At 30.4% G+C, this 17,008-nt stretch overlaps 1 protein-coding gene across 8 annotated transcripts in view; it reads right to left on the bottom strand.

Annotated features, from left to right (window-relative positions):
* Positions 1-11,805, bottom strand: part of LOC113867996 (tripeptidyl-peptidase 2-like) — a 33,893-nt gene extending 22,088 nt beyond the window's left edge. For 5 of the 8 annotated variants that reach the window (XM_027503541.1, XM_027503542.1, XM_027503540.1 and 2 more), the window contains exons 1-16: positions 11,413-11,805; positions 10,765-10,843; positions 10,593-10,666; positions 9,696-9,805; positions 9,511-9,591; positions 8,836-8,922; positions 8,374-8,516; positions 7,437-7,587; positions 7,232-7,354; positions 6,970-7,053; positions 6,687-6,874; positions 6,042-6,216; positions 5,824-5,945; positions 5,653-5,732; positions 4,902-4,960; positions 3,288-3,442 (exon numbers count right to left, since the gene is read on the bottom strand). In XM_027503541.1, the coding sequence (XP_027359342.1) occupies positions 3,288-3,442; positions 4,902-4,960; positions 5,653-5,732; positions 5,824-5,945; positions 6,042-6,216; positions 6,687-6,874; positions 6,970-7,053; positions 7,232-7,354; positions 7,437-7,587; positions 8,374-8,516; positions 8,836-8,922; positions 9,511-9,591; positions 9,696-9,805; positions 10,593-10,666; positions 10,765-10,843; positions 11,413-11,599 (1,898 nt within the window). In that variant the 5' untranslated portion in view covers positions 11,600-11,805. The remainder of the gene's footprint in view (positions 1-3,287; positions 3,443-4,901; positions 4,961-5,652; positions 5,733-5,823; positions 5,946-6,041; positions 6,217-6,686; positions 6,875-6,969; positions 7,054-7,231; positions 7,355-7,436; positions 7,588-8,373; positions 8,517-8,835; positions 8,923-9,510; positions 9,592-9,695; positions 9,806-10,592; positions 10,667-10,764; positions 10,844-11,412) is intronic. The other 3 variants (XR_003505207.1, XM_027503538.1, XM_027503536.1) reach the window with 1 other exon arrangement.
* Between the last annotated feature and the right edge of the window lie 5,203 nt (positions 11,806-17,008).

Raw genomic sequence — 17,008 nt, 5'->3', positions numbered from 1 at the left:
CACAAGATAAACCCAAAGAAGAAAAAGAAAGGAATTTGCATCATGTTCAAAAATTTTGCACTGAATTTTATTCAGTAAAAAAAACTTGTTTTACAAGCTTTTACAGCTGTACACAAATTAAATAGAAATACATGAAGATAAAGAGACAGAACTAAAACAATTAGAGCAACTGGAACATCCCTATATATTTGTTGAGATCCCACATCAATTACAGCCAAAGTAGAGCCTATATAGGTTAAGACAATCCATAACTTCCGAGCTAACTTTTAGGATTTAGTTAGACCAAGCTCAAATTTAATATGCTATCAGAGTGCATCTAGTTTGACAATTGAGACACCAACAAATGTCCAGTCCTACAAACTTCATATACCAGATATTCAATCTTAGGTGGAAGGAGGGGTGTTAAGGTCCCATATTAGCCAGAAATACAGTCAAAATACTTCTTAAAAGGTTTGTGCAATCTTTCTCCTTCAAGCTAACTATAGGAACAAGTTAGACCTAATTTTAATATGGTATCAAATCCTATCATAAATCCAATATTGGACCAACCTTCACTAAAAAAACACTTGACCTCATGGACTTATTTAGCTCAATTAACCTGGCCCTGTAGCTCTCCCCATGCAACCTAGCAAGTCTTGTGAAACGCACTGTTTCATTAAAAGAACAAAAAGAGAGAGAGAGAGAGAATGAAAGAAGTGGCACCAGGACAACTTGCATTGAAAAATAGGAGTAGGGCCATTCCCGCTTTCTCCTCTGCACCACGTACACCCTTCTTTCCTTCAATTTTTTCTTTCTTTTCACAGCACCCACATGATACCTCAATTCTCATTGCCCATCAATTTGGTTTTTGGCAGGTCCTCTGATTTTTCCAAGTGAGTATTCATTCGTTTGTTTTAACTCATCTTTTTGGGATTCTAGAAAACCCTTATCACCCATTTATTTTTCTCTTTCACATAGATAGCTAAGGTGAATTTTTGAAGTTAGAGACAGTACTCTTAAGAGAAAATAGTGTTACCCATCGGAGAGAAAATTTTTATTTGGGTTCCTAAGGTATGCTCACAACTCAAATGCATAAAAATGTTAGATCGTGACAAGTTCTCATTCTCAGAGACTGGATTTTAAAGCTCCAAATATAAATCTTAAGGAATTAAATTAAGTTAATTCTGAATATTTGTTAATAATTGTTGGTATTCGAAATTGTAGACTTGCATTTTTCTCATAGTTCTGGAGTAATTCTATGAAGTGAGTTAATTAGTCTTCATTGTTTGTGAGTGGATAATGGTCATAGTGGCTTATTTTTAATTATTATTATTCTAATTATTCATTATGTTATATTGCTATAAAATTATTAACTTGAGAAAAATAAGTCTTAAAGTTATTTCTTGATCATGTATAAGTTTATTAAGATGTGTATTTTGTATAATTATATGAATTTGTTTTAAAAAGTTGAAAGAAGTTATTTTTTTATTTTATTTGATAGTATTTAACTGTGAGACCTATGCATTGAGACTTTAATTATTGAAAACAAATTTGAATTTGTGTACCAAATCAACAAGATAGGTACACCAAGTTATTCTCCAGGAGGAGACGGCTACACGTTAGATGAATTGTCAATGCACAAAGAGGGCTATCAACAAGATAGAGCTGCCATCCGTCGAGATTAAGATTAATTATGACATAATATATGTCAAGAGAGAGCTACCCCTAAGAGAGAGACCGCCCTTGCGAGAAGCCCTTGCAAGAAGAGGGCTATCAACAAGGTGAAATTGTCTTGGACTTTGGTTCTCACATGAGTGACAGTCATAGTATTTATTGGCATTTATTTTGTAATGTTTTAAGAAACTCATTATTTAACACCTATTTATACATACTTTATTATAGCACTCGGGACTGAAATGATATTTTTACTTAACAGTGTAAACTTATAAACTTTTGAACATGACCAAACTTTTTATAGAACAATTATAATGAATTTCTTTCAAAATAGTATGCTTAAAATTCTATGATTACGAACTACTAGTGTTATATTTGTTTCTCTTTCTAGTTCATTGTAATTGTTATGTGCTCATTGAGTTTATGTGACTCACCCTCCTATTTATTATATTTACATATCATCATGTGGCAGAGTTACAGGTTACCAAGAATGTTAGTCAATCCCAGTAGAATCTCTATCGGTAGGTCTCCATTGTTTTGGTGGCCTTGACACTTTTCTTCTTATTTTGTTATGTTTTGAACATTCTATAATTGTTAAAAAGTTAGACTTTTTATTTTGGATATGTATTAGATGTTTTAGTTTTGACATTATAATATGTTAAAGTTTGATTGGTTTAGTTGAGTTATAAATCAATCCTGATCGGTCGTTATATTTTGAGATAATGAAATTACAGCAGAAAACTCTGCCAAAATTTTAACAAATTTGTCATATTACTTGATTGAAAAGGTTTATTGTCTCGTGTTAATTTCTAAGTAAACTTGCCAGATTAAGTGGTGTTTATAAGTAACTTAGCCAGTGTGCCGGTCACAGGATCCATTTCAAATCGTGACATCCTGGAACTTTCCAAGTACAAAATATATTACAAAAAGGTGTTATAATTTCTGCACTCCAAATGTTCAATCCTAAACATGAGGAGATGTGTTAAGATCCTACATCAACTATAGATATGATCAAAACAACCCGTATAAAGGTAACAACAAGCCTCACCTTATGAGCTAGCTTTAATGGTTGAGTTAGGCTAAGCCTAAATTTAATAATATTTGTTGAAGTCTCACATCGACTATAGATATGATTAAATAAAAGCTTATAAAAAGCTAATAATGGATAAACTTTAATGTAATCCTCAGCTTACAAGCTAACTTTTGAGTTGAGTTAGATTTAAAACCCAAATTCAATATGGTATCAAAGTCTATTATAGATCTGATATTAGGCCACCCTTGACTAAAAATAAATAAAAACTTGGCCCCATGAATCTTTCCAGTACAATTAACCTGTCCCTGTCCTACAATTTTCACACTCTAGATGTCTAATCTCGAGCATGAGGGAGTGGGTTGAAGTCCTGCATCAACTATAGATATGGATAAATAAGAGCTTATAAAGGCTAACACAATCCTTACCTTACAAAAGCTCAAATTCAACATCTAACATAAATCAGGTGTGTAGTAATGCCACTTCATAAAAAAATAAAAATAAAAAGATAAGGCCAAAGGTAAAGACTATTTTAGTAACACATTCAATGTGAACTTATGGCAATATATGGAATGAAAATAACGGTGAAGTCAAGCACACTAACTTGAAGGTACGACCATTATGAGTGAGCAATAGATAGTCAGGGGCCTTCACAATTGTTTCTTCAGTAGAATGCAATTCAATGCACTCCTGAAATGGAACCAAATCCTCAAAGTTGCTGGCATCTTCATGAAATTTTGGATCAACTCGCACAGTCCACTGTGATTAAATGAAACCGAAAGTTAGGTAAAAAAAGATTAAAATTTATCAATTGAAATCACAAGAATAACTAAAATTTACAAGTAGCTGACGAAAAGATAAGAATTTTGTAAAATAGAAGCAGATAAGGGATTTAAAAAGTTGGTGGACCTAATATATGAGTCGAAACACATTTCAGTATAAGTCAACCAAATTAATTGGATGTTTGATTATAATTGATATATAACAGTTAATTATAAGTTTAATAAAACAACTCACTGTTGTACAATCTTCCATCCCATCATGCACTACACTACTATAGTGTTTTCATAGTCAGCCACTACATGCAACTATCCGAATTTTGATCAATATGTTGGCAATTTCATGATATTGGATTCATGGGCCCTCTGTATGAATCTTTGGAGTTATAATTAAGTTACCATTCACATTGTCCCAAACCCAAATTTTCATGAAAGAATAGAACACAAAAGTCAATGGCCACCTTATTCAAGAATAGAGTTTTAAATATAATTAAAAAAAAAATCAAAGAATTGATTATGATAGAAAAGTACAAGTGCAAAGGACAACAAATCCTTGGGAACTAAAGAAATAAAAACCAAAATCAAAGGGGAAAAAAAAAGAAAACTAAGAACAAGAAACATGCAACACAGTATGTTAATCTCTCTATAGACCTGACAACACACCCTAAAAAGCCCATGAGACACAACAATGAAAATAGAAAAATTACTTCATCCCAATTTCCAAATGACCTCATGGGACTACCAACATCCAGTAAATATTCTAGCATGTTTTTTTCCAACTAAATACATAAAAAATGCTGATTGAGAACAAAGACAAAGTCTAATTTGAGAAAACAGTTACATTTTATAGTTAAACCCACTGCACATGCTTAGGACAAAATTAACAAATTGATGATATCTCTAAGAAGGCACTTGATGGCAGTAGGGATTGGAGTAAGGTTACTTGCCTTTGTAACAGTAACAGATTAATCATAATTAGCATCCATCTATATGATCCAACTTTTGGGGAGTGTTGAGAATAAAGTGTATTGTTCACCTGAGAATGTGAAGGGGATATATATGTTGTCCATACTGTATTGTACCACATTGTCCTTCTATCTAATTTATAAATAGGGACTTGCACTCACATTGGGTACTGTCTTCCCAACTGTCACTTCACAAGAGTGATTAAATTTTAGTAACAAATTTTTACCAACTGTATATTTTTGTTCCTTTCATGTCATCTTATCAAGGCATGTAAACTAGTGTAGTATTGTTAACGCTTCAATTTCTCATTGTTTGATATAATCCCCATATGAGTTAACCAGGATTGGATCCAAGTACAAGTCATCATTAATTGGTTTTCCCACCTTTATTTCATTCTCCAAGTTTCAAAGACGTCATTCAATCATTGCAATCATCAATGAAGTGATGCGCACCAAATTTATGAATGACCTCACCTCAGTAGATTGTTGGCAAGCACTAGGCTCCCTAAGGTAGATGCCCCTTGTTGAAGGATCTGCCATTAGCAATCATACAAAAGGATCAGATATTACAACAATTAAGGTTTTTCCTCCTAGACAAGTTACATGTAAACTATTTTAATTTATTGTTGTTTTCCTAACCTTAGTTGTGCATCAAGTCATCTAATTGATTAGATTACTTATTCAGGGGCAATGCCACAATTGTTCAAAGATGGAAAAAAAATATTGACCTCCTCAGAAGTCAATGGTCAATGCTACTAATTTTCAGCCATGCAACTACATAAATGTAAAAACTTATACAGCAATTATTTTCACCATAATTAGAATTTTCATTCCCCACTAACTACATACAAATTCACATTGTTGGAAAAACCTTCACTATATAAAATAGAATGTCTGCCAAATTATTTCCCCCCAAGTACCTTAATTATATATAGTGTCATGAACCAACTATTTAGTAGGATGGGCTACTGCATTGCCCACTCTTCAAGTTATTACAAAAATGGGGCTCAAAACCACACAGCTGTAGAGGCTCTGATATCATTTAATGCATCAACTATCCCAAACCAAAAGCTTAAGCGTTAGGCGAAAGCACATAAATGATTTTAATCCCATATATAGTAATAACATACTACATTTTCTACCGTTACAAATATAAGGGAACGCCAAAAGATATCATCTTTCCTTTATTTGGTCACATAAAAGGGGAAGTAAAATATAAACTCACTTGTTTTTCCAGATTGCTGGATTTTTATTTGATACCAAACACATGGAAAATTTTGACACTTGTGTATATATTCAAAAGCCCTGTCATGGAGTATTTAAGTCAATCTAAATGTGACAAAATTAACATTTAATAAAATTTCCATGGAAGGAAAAACTGGGAAAATTATTTAACTTGTCAACTTGCATAAGCCCTTGTCCTGTAGATAATTTTTCGTCAGGTAAATCACCAATGGGGACTGAGGTATTCTCAAGAGCCTTCCTCACACTATATGGACTCACAGGAATTCCCTCAGCCTGCATGCAGATTATCCACATCAGAAAACTATAGATAAGTGTGCAAGGTAGAGCCAACTATATAAGATAAACTATGAAAGAAACACATGCAAGAACCTTCATTGCACTTATGAGCAATGCAGTTCCTCCACAGGCCGATGGTGATGCCATTGATGTCCCATTCATGAGCATACGCCGTTGAAGAGTCCACGTGGGAACTGGAGCAACAGCACCACCAGGAGCGCTCACACAGACACCAAGATCTCCATCAGCTGTTGGTCCTCGGCTAGACCTGCAAAGTTATTTCCATCATATCAATCATGCAATCATAATTATTAAGAAACTTGGGCCTAACTCACTCCCAAAAGCTAGCTCATAGGAAGAGGACTACCCTAATCCTCATAAGGAATATTCTGACTCTATTCCTAACCAACGTAGGACATCTTAACACACTTCCCTCCTTCAGGACTGGACATTTGGTGCGGGAAATTTGCAGGACTAGACATATGTGGCCAGCCCACCGTTCAAACTAAATAGGCTCTGATACCATGTTAAGAAACTTGGACCTAACTCACTCTCAAAAGCTAGCTCATAGGAGGAGGACTACCCTAGCCCTTATAAGGAGTATTTTGGCTCTATTCTTAACCAATGTGGGACATCTTAACAATAATGATGCACATAAAAGGAATAGCAATTAAAGACAGATGGATACAACTTCAATGAATGAAGAAGTCATCAAAGATTTCAAAGAAGCACATTTACCAAGTGTATTCAAGCCCCTCAGATGGAGGTTCAACAACACAATGAGCGCCAGCAGCCATAGCAGGAGAAACATATGCACCAACACCAATGATACTTGAAGATGTACCACCAGGTGCACCAACAGTGGTCAATCCTGGCCCACTATTACCAGCACTGCTCACAAATATCAGACGATGCTTGTTCACCACCTAGATGTAAATCAACCAAAACATCAACTTAGAAAAATAGAATATGGCAAATAAATGATATAGGTGCCTAGCTAAAATAAAGTCTAAGAAATTACTTCATTCACAAGGTCAACAAAGCGTCCATAGTCCGGAAGAAATGTTGCTTCACCATAACTCATATTGATAAGGTCGCACTTTTGCTGAAAAAGAATGTTGAATGGACATCATTGAAAGTCTTATTTAACCAGGATGTTATAAAATCTTAAAACAGAAACAGTTCATCAAACAAACAAAACGTTAGACAAATCATACTTCACTAGTCAGAATATCCAGGATAATCAGCTAAAGAGGGAGAAAAAGAAGAAAGATTTGAAGCACCTCCACAGCTGCTATCAGTGCCCGAATCAAACCAGTTCCAGTTTCCATTGATCCTAAGCGAGAATCCCCAATCTTACAAGATATTATTTGTGCGCCAGGTGCAACTCCATTCAACAAGGGCTCCTAACAACAATATTGTACATCAAAAGGTATAACATTCCTCGTAAGAATGCCACACTATATGGATAAAGTTATATATCAGTACCTTTGGGTGGAAAGCAGTAGCTATACCAGCAACATGGGTGGCATGTGGGGAACAGTCTGTTACAACACTTAAGACATTCCCATCATTATAGACATTAACTACAAATGTACAAGCATCTAATTTACTGAAGACACCATACTTCTTCTCAATCCTGAAAGAATAAGTAGTCACAGTTAGCATTGAAAGCATTAAAGATTTTAATACATACTACACTTACTAGAAAATAAAGTGAAAATTGCTTCAAGAGCTAAACCACATAAACTTTATTTCTTTAATGGTAAAGGAAATTAATTCAGAAACACCTTAACTATGATAAAGGTGGGGAACCAAGCCCATCCAACTTAATTGTTAAGTTTTTCCATTTGTAGGAAATAAAAACATTATCTATTGGACTTTTTTCTTTTACTGTTGTACATAAACCAGTAAGAAATCTAAAAACCCAGAGTGAAACCAAATACATTAAAAAGTTGTGTTCGCAGAATGTCATCTAAACAGGTTTATTGTACAAAAATAATGATAATAATAATAATAATACTGTTCAACATGATGTATATAACATAAAATCAAGTGTCATTGTTTCTAGAGAAAGATTTCAAAACACACAAGAACAACACACTGAAGTATCAACCCATTCAACTAATTTCACATTTTCCTTTATTTATTTTCAAGATATGGCAGACATTTTCATATATACAATCTTTACAGTAGCATTTTGTTTTAGCAGAAATAACTCGGAAAACAAAGTCATGGATCAATAGAACATTAAGGTTTTCAATTCAGGGGCTGTATGCCTTGACAAACAGAGAAAAACTTTTTAGGGTACGAAGTCTGTTGCCAAAACTTGAGTATCTGCCAATTTCATGAGACATATCTGGACAAGAGCTATCAACTAAGATTAACATTAAGAATGAATGTTAACATCAGAAACTAAATGTACCTATAATTAGTTAAAGGCATAAAATTAGCAAGCTTCCCAGAATTTGAATCATCCTCTAGACTCTGTGTGTCAAGGGCAACCCTCCAAACCTCTCCATCATGCCAGACAACAGCATCAATGGCAGGCCCTTTATCATCATAGCTCTAAAACATAAAACAGCATTTCCTTTTCAAAGTAAGAAATTTCAATTGACAATTTTTGGTGGGAGCAAAAACACAAGAATAAATGTCTCTTTCAGTTTGAGTCTTTGAGAAGAGTCAGGGGGAAAAAACAACGATTTCGCTGTCTCTGTGCATATGAATGGAAAGGTTTTTTGAACCTTATTTCATATAGCCACAATCATTCAATCAATATCCTAATTCCACTACTTATGGGTGTCCTATAACCAAATAGAAATTCAAATCAATTATTCATTTCCTATTTCAAGGACAGAAAAAGTAATATGACACACTAGGCACCCACCTCAGATTGCCTTCTCAGAATATCAAGCCTATTCTGGAGATCTTCACGGGACCTTTTAAGTTTTGCATCCTCAATCTTGATGTGTTGCTAGAAAATGAATCATGATTTGAGTTACATGTAACAAGAAGATATAATATTATAAAATACAAACCACGTCATATCTAGCTAAGTGTGATAGCTAATCATAAAATTAAGAGCATTATCTGCAACTTGCTCTGATAATTAATTTTAAAAAATCAAGTACAGATTTTATCTTGGTAAATGAGCATCCAGAAGGAAATAATAGTGCATCAAACAGTACTAAGTTACATTCATTTGTAGGCTCTGTTTAATCTTTTATATTTCTTTTTCTCTTCTGTTCATAAGGGCATAACAGGCACTACTTCAGATGAGTAGTTAGAGAAAAAGATTAAGAAAATACAACAAATAAAGCAGGCTGGAATATGAAAGATATAAACCGTCTATTGTCTCAAAAACAGCGGTAATTAATGTTTATAAATGCAAGAGGACACAAGATAGGAAAATGCAATAACAAAAAGAACATGCATGGACAACCTCCCCTTTAATATGCCATGCCTACTGTACAAAATGTTTAAGTGTTATAAGCACATCATATGTAATTTAAGGTTCTACCATCCAACAATATCAAGGAATCAAAAAAAAATTCCAATGAACCTGATCAAAATCAGCAAGTTGTTTTACAGCCCTAGCAATTTCCTCCTGGTTTTTCTCATCCCATTTTTTCTTTCTTTCCTTCTGCCAATGTACATTTCAGGAGGAGTAAACAGAAATTAGATCTATTAGCAAGAGGTATGAGGCCTAAAAAGAAACTAAAATATTTCATAAAACGATAATGCTACCTTCAAACGGGAAGTCAAATCTTCGGTGAATAGCTCATAAACCAATTTATAACCCACATGCCATTCACCAGAAGGATTTTTCCATGAAGTATTGATAACCAATGATGCCCCTGTACAATATTTTTCATGAAAATCTAAGCATAGACAAGAGCTTAAATAATTCAATGGTTCATTTCCCTCGACTAACAAAAATGAAGAAATAAAAAAGTGAAAATACAAGCACAGGATTTAAGAGATACATGTGCATGCTAAGACACTAAAACAACAACTGTGAGAAAACAGAAGGTACAAAGAAAGAAAGGAATACTTCATCAGACAAATTGGAAGAGGAAAGCTTAAGGGCCTGTTTGGTTTCTGTTTTCAAAGAGTTTTTGGTTGGAAGAGTGTTTCCTGATCTTAATTTTCCAAAACAATAGAACAAAAACAACTCAAATATATTTTAAAATTTGTTATTCTGTCAATAATAAAAAAAAATGCAACAACAGGACTGTAATTAAAGAACAGGTAGATTTTAGAACTACTCTGGGAACAAATTATCTAAACACTTTCTAATTTTCATTCTTCAAAACAGTTTTTGAAATTTATTTTACAGAACTGATTTTCAAAATAATAGAACAAATCAAAACCAATCAGGCCATTGTATTCATAATTCGTCACTTAATATGGGCATACTAGAAATAACTTCTTTAACGCACACACAAATACGAGTAGCAATTTGTTTTCAGACTTCCCTACTCACTGTAATAATTGTTTGTTTTAATCCCTAAACAAAGTTACAAAGGTCTAGTTTTCATTTACAAATACCACTTGACTTACAAGCAATTACTACAATATAATGAAAAATGTTTGACCATTGTTATTGGTATTTACATGCTATCTAATATTCCTAGCACTAACCTGATGCCCCACAAATACAACCATCAGCATCAGCCTTCACCACCTTTGAGGTATCAATATCTCCACTCCCACTGCTGAAGAAAGCAAATTCACGGCAATTTTTTATTCGAAAACCAGTACACACTCAAAAGAATTATCACCTAAAACCAAACATGAAGTACTTTCAATTTACCAATCAATGACATCGAGAATTTTTGGTTTCCCATCTGATGTAACCTGTAATCCATCAGCAGCTGGATCTACACCAGAATCTGTAAACATGCAGATCTAATAATTGAACAAAATTGTCTTATGAACCAATAACAAATGCAATTACAGTTTAACAGCAACACACAGAATACAAGCAAAATAATAACAATAATACATATGCAAAATTTACAAGCCATTAATGAAACCAAGTTAGATTTCATGTAAGCACCACACGGTCTACAAAGAACAAAGAACAATGAACAAGAAAACTTTCCCACGAAAAAATTAAATAAACAAAAAAGGTTATAGACTAAAAAAAGAAGAGTAAAGATGCAAACATTGCTTGTGATGAACATTCAACACAGCATGCACGTATCTTCATCACCAACAAGTGAACCACAGCAGAAAACGTTAATCACCAATAATCCTAAAAAACAAAGCTTTCTAAAGCACTAAAATTACACCATTATAATATAAGATGCTTTAATCAATCATGCATAAAATTAACTCAAACACACACTAAACCGTCGTTAACTCGAGATAACTTACAATTTTTCACCTCTTAACAATTTAACAACCGAAAAAATAAAAAAAGAAAGAAGAAAACGAGTAGTGAACGGTGTAGTGGTACCGAAGATAGCGATGACGGCACCGCGACCATCGTAATCTGGATGAGCATCGAGGAATCGATCGACACCAATTTCTTGCTTAGGCATGAGTGAAGCCAAGAAGGTTGACTCGTTCAGCTTGAACTCGCGGAGAGAAGAATCATCCTTCGTTTTATCGACAGTGGTGGAAGTGATGGAAGAGCAAGGCATGGAAACGGTGGCGTTTGTTGCAATGCTCGAAGGTCGAAAATCTTTGAGTGTGCGCAATCGATGTTAGTGATGATTAGGAGAGGGTTGCGTGGAAATGGAAATCTGGAGAAGAGGGATGATGAGAGTGAGAAACAGTGTTCGGGATTGACACGATCCTCCAGCTGGTCTCGTCTTCCAGCTTACACGAGTCTGCGCTTTAATTTTTCAGATTTTCTTTTATTAGTTTCCGTTTAAATAATTTTTAATATTTTTATTTTTCTAAATGTATTAAATTTATATTAAAAATTATAAATTTTAATATAATTTAATTGATATTATTAAATATGATATTTTTATTTAAATATTTATTAAATTCATATTACGTGGAATGTTAAGGATATAAGTAGTGAGACAGCAAGTTTGGGTCTCTAGTTATTTCTAAATGATTTTTAATATTTTTTAAAGATATAAATTAAAATTATTATATTCTTTTTTATTAGTAAAATTATTTATTTAAAATTAAATTTTAATATGTGTCCAAATATATAATAAAAACTTAATATTTAATGCTATGAATATATTATGTAGTATAATTTGTAATGCTATCACTCGTTTAAAAGTTTATAAAAACAAAGATTTGGTATTTTCTTTTACTTTAATTATAAAAGTAATTATTTTATAGTTTAAATAAAAAATAATTATAAAATTAATAATTTACATTATATATAAAAACAATTCTTTAATTATGTTGAACCTGCTAAGTAATGCAAGAAAAAGCAAAATAAAAGAAGGGAAAAAATGCAAAGGCTTGATTTTCAACATCCCCTCCCACAGATTAATAAAAGAAAAATGAGTTCTACTCAATGAAGGAAAAAAGATCAGGAAAAGAGAAAGAGGATTGAACAAAATTTAAAAAGAAAAAACTTGTGCATTTGATACTAGCTTGTAACAATAACTTTATAAAGAAAATAAAAATAATAAAAAACATTCTCTTAATCTTCAAAACATAAATATAGAAACTTTCTTCAATAGAAGGAAATATTGATGAGTTATATAGGATAATAAAAGTAATAGCATAAAAATTTGCAGGAGCATGGTAGCTTCCCTTGAAATTTGTTAGCTAAAAGAGAAGCATTGAAAATTAAAAAGGTGAATTTGGTCTGGTATGTCCCACTATTTATATTTTATTAGTTACATGTAGTTTCTGAATTTACATTTTTAAACTTTGAATGCCCTTTTTTTGTTGATATAATAATGGTTTTTATCTTTCTAAAAAGACCATTTTTACCAAGTATTCGTAACTATAAAATTATATTTTATAAAAAATTATAAATGTATGAGTTGACAATATAAATTGTAATAAACCATATATTTTATTATTTTAATCTACTTATAATTTTATTATACATATTTTATTTTTTACAAGTTTGTATGAAATATATATATATATATATATATATATATATATATATTAAAATGTGTTCTTTTAACTAATGAGTTCAATCAATGGTTCAATGTTGACCTAGTCAATGATCTTCATTTTACAACTTTAGTTGTAACATAGAGTCTTCTAACTTTTTTCAAATTATAAAAATAAATAAAAAAGTAATTAAAAAAAAGAAAAAATAAAGTTAAATAAAATCATAAAAATATGTGCTGTTTAAAAATTATATAAAAAATAATATTATTTGTGTTACTTATTTGACAAAGTAAAAAAAAAAAAAATAGTTAAGTTGGTACTTCTTTTTGTTTGTTACTCATTAAAAGAATGAGTACTTTTAAGCTAGTACTTTTTTTCAAATACTATGATTAAAAAAAATAAAAGGATGAAAGAGAAAAGTGTCATCAGCTCATTTTGGACCAATAACTTTTTTCTACTTCATCCATATAATCTTCCATATAATGGATTAGTAGTTTTCTCTTAAATCATTTCTCACTGTTTTCTTCTCCCTTAAATCAATTCAACCAAAGGGAGAAATCATGGTCTTACCATGTTTCTAAATATCAAGAGAGTTAAAAAAAATATTTTTCAACACATTTTTTTAAATTTATTTATAAAATTATATGTGAGACTTATGAAATAAAAAGTAAAACCAAAATTATTTCATAAGCTTCAATAAAAATTAAACAACGAAAAGAAGAATACATTTTAAAAAATACATTAAAGATTATGTTATTTGCATTTCTCTTTTGTCATTATTTTGTTTCCAAATTTTTACTTATTATAGTAAGTTTTAACGATTTTTAAAACTTAACCCTAACATTTTTTCAAAAGAAAATGCTGATGGGTGTTCTTAAAATATTACTTAAGAATTAATATATTTTAAAAAATATAACATTTAATGTTATTAATGTATATTTATAATAATTTAAATAAAACTATATTAACTTATGATTCTTAAAATTATTATAACTTTTTTCTCCACCATATCTTTTGCCAGTGTCACTAGAGCCACCATCGTTTATTACCATTATCAAATTGAAACTTCAAAAGAAATAACATCAAACATATGAGATTTGGCATGTCACTATCGAAAACTTTTCGTTAAACGTAGCTAAAAACCTTACATAATCCATTTTGGCAACAGTGTTGACACCTGCATTGATGATATTGGAAAATTGATCAATCTCAAAGACAACTCCATTATATCATATTGGTTTGGGCTTTGATATATCTTGATAATTTAAACAAATATTTTAACAAAAACTATCGCATTGAATTGTTGATTCACATGAAGAAAGAGGCATGCTGCTAGTAGAAAGTAAAGTAATGCAATGATATAAAAAAAATGTTGACCAACGTGATTATCAATGGCCAAGGAAGCCTACTCTTCGCACCTGAAGTGATTGCCATGTTAACGTGCTTCACCATTTTTCTGTTAAATGAAAAATTTTTAAATTAAGTGTATTTACACACACACACACAAAAAATACAAGATGTGGAGTTTATTTTAATTTATTGTCAAGATAATTTAAAAAAATAAAATAAAATTCAATTGGAAAGGGAAAAAAATGCACAAAATAAGACATAATGAGAGATGGGTTGTAGTCCCTATGGGATTTTTTATTTTCATTTTCTAATATTTTTTCATAAAACTAAAATATACAAAACCTATATATATATATATATATATATATATATATATATATAAAGTGGATAGTAAAACCAAGAGAAAAAAGATAAAATTCATTCAATATCATAGCTATTGAAATAAACGATAATTAGTGAAATATGATTTTTTTTACCTCTTGGTCAAAATTAAACTTTATCTAATTAAAATAGTTCTTTGCATACCATACCATGTCTCAGAGACAATTTGGAAGAGGAAACACACTCATTATAGATGTCCTTTTAAAAAAAATATTTTAAAAAAAAATTTCCTATGGATAAATTATAGCATTAAATTTAGAAAGTAATATATAAGATGTTTATAAAAGCAGTTTCACTGTCGGGGTGAAAATATTTCTTCACAATGGTTGTGCAATGCTCATTCAAAAGCAGAGATGTAGTTTTTTTTTAAGAAATATATCTTTAGATAAAGTCAATTAGGTCAAATATTGTAAGTTTAACTCAATAAAATGCTTAGCTTCGCCTTCATTCATGAGTTAGATTTTAAAAGGAATGAATGAAATAAAAAAAATTATGTAATGTTTATTTTTATTTATGAGTTTTTAAATAAGAAGATATTATAAATTCTTATAGCTCATGTATTTTAATTTTTTTTATTAACTTTTTTTTCCTCTTTTCTTAATTGTCCTTCAAACTCTTTCATTTTCTCTTTCTTTTAACTTTAAAACAAAGCCTTAATGTGTATTGCATGAGATATTTAAGTGAGTAATTCATTTAAGTGAGAAATTTTTTTATTTAATTATGGTTAATTTAATAATTATAATTTTATAATTTTAATTAATTTTATCAAATGTAGTGGTAATATTTTTTTTAAGAATGTAAGTAATTTAATTACTCTATCTAAACAAAAATATTTAAAATAATAAAAATCTACATTTTTAAAAATTTTAAATTCTTTAAAAACTCTAATTCCTCCATTCAAATACAAACATAATAATTAATTAACATGATTTAACCGTTCTATACAACGGAACATCGCCTGAGAAAAAATAAAATAAAAATTATAGGCATGCTGTAAATCGATTTTTTCAATTTATAGCCACCTTGACCATTCCCTTGCTTCTTTTGTCATCTCCAAATTCCTTCAAATTAACATAACAACATTCACTTTTAATTCCTTAACAGATGTTATAAGGGTACGACACATTGTTTATCCTTATTATAAAAATAAAAAAAATATTTTTAAATATATCAATAATTAATATCTTTTTACATCTTTATTTATTACAAAATTCATGTTAAAAAAAGTACTCATTAATTATTCATATAAATAAATATATTCAATCATTTAACATATAAACCAACCATTTACCAATTAATATGATGTATATTTTTAAAATACAATACATATTTATAATATACAATTAATTTGTATTGATCTTATGTATTAATTATTAACTTTATTATCTTTAGAAGTGAGTTTAAACATTTAAACGTAATAATTTTTTATCAAAAAATAAAACATATACTACATTAAAAATTTAAAATATAATAAATATTTTTAAATAAAATTATTATTACATGCTTAAATTTAATTTTAAAAACTTTGATTTTTTCTCCCAATGTTTTTTTTTCTTTGGTCAAATAATGTGTGTGTGTGTGTAATGCACAAACAAAGAATGAAATAACGTCGTCGTTCCAAATCTTTAAAGCCATGTCATCACTTATTTAAGTGAATATATTCTTCTGCATGTTGTTTTAGTTGAGTCATGTCACCTAACAGAGGAAACATTACCATTAGGTACGTCCATAATTATATATTTATAGAATTAAACCGCATTGATTTAAAATTAGTAAGTCGTTTTACATTAATATTGTTAATCATTGTTAAAACTTGTGCTACATCACAAACAGCAGTTGACACACTAATTAGCCACTAATTTATTATTCTGAATGATTAAACGACAATAATTATTCATAATGATAATGTACATTATCTATAATTAGAGTGGATTAATAGAAATTAACTATTGCTCGTCGCTTTCACTCTACAATAATATCTATGCTTCTTTAGCCTTCTGTTATTTTAAAAGAAAAGAAAAAGTAAAGTATGATGCTGGCCCAAGACAAACAAATATTTAATTTTAATTAGTCTCTGATCATGTTTATAGACCCATTAATTTATGTTTTGTTAAATTTGACTTACCATAAAAGAGTTTTTTAAATCAATCAAATATTTTTTTGTCGTTGATTATAACTGTCATTAGCTTGGTTTAATTTTAGCTAAGCATCGGATATTAATGCAAATTATTAATATTATCTCTAATTTATATAAAATCGTATATTAAATTTCGTATCAC

This window comes from Abrus precatorius, unplaced genomic scaffold (assembly GCF_003935025.1).
Source record: "Abrus precatorius isolate BTA unplaced genomic scaffold, Abrus_2018 Scaffold5, whole genome shotgun sequence".
NCBI lineage: Eukaryota > Viridiplantae > Streptophyta > Magnoliopsida > Fabales > Fabaceae > Abrus > Abrus precatorius.
The sequence above is the reverse complement of the archived record's forward strand: the minus strand, read 5'-3'. Positions and strand labels throughout refer to the sequence as shown.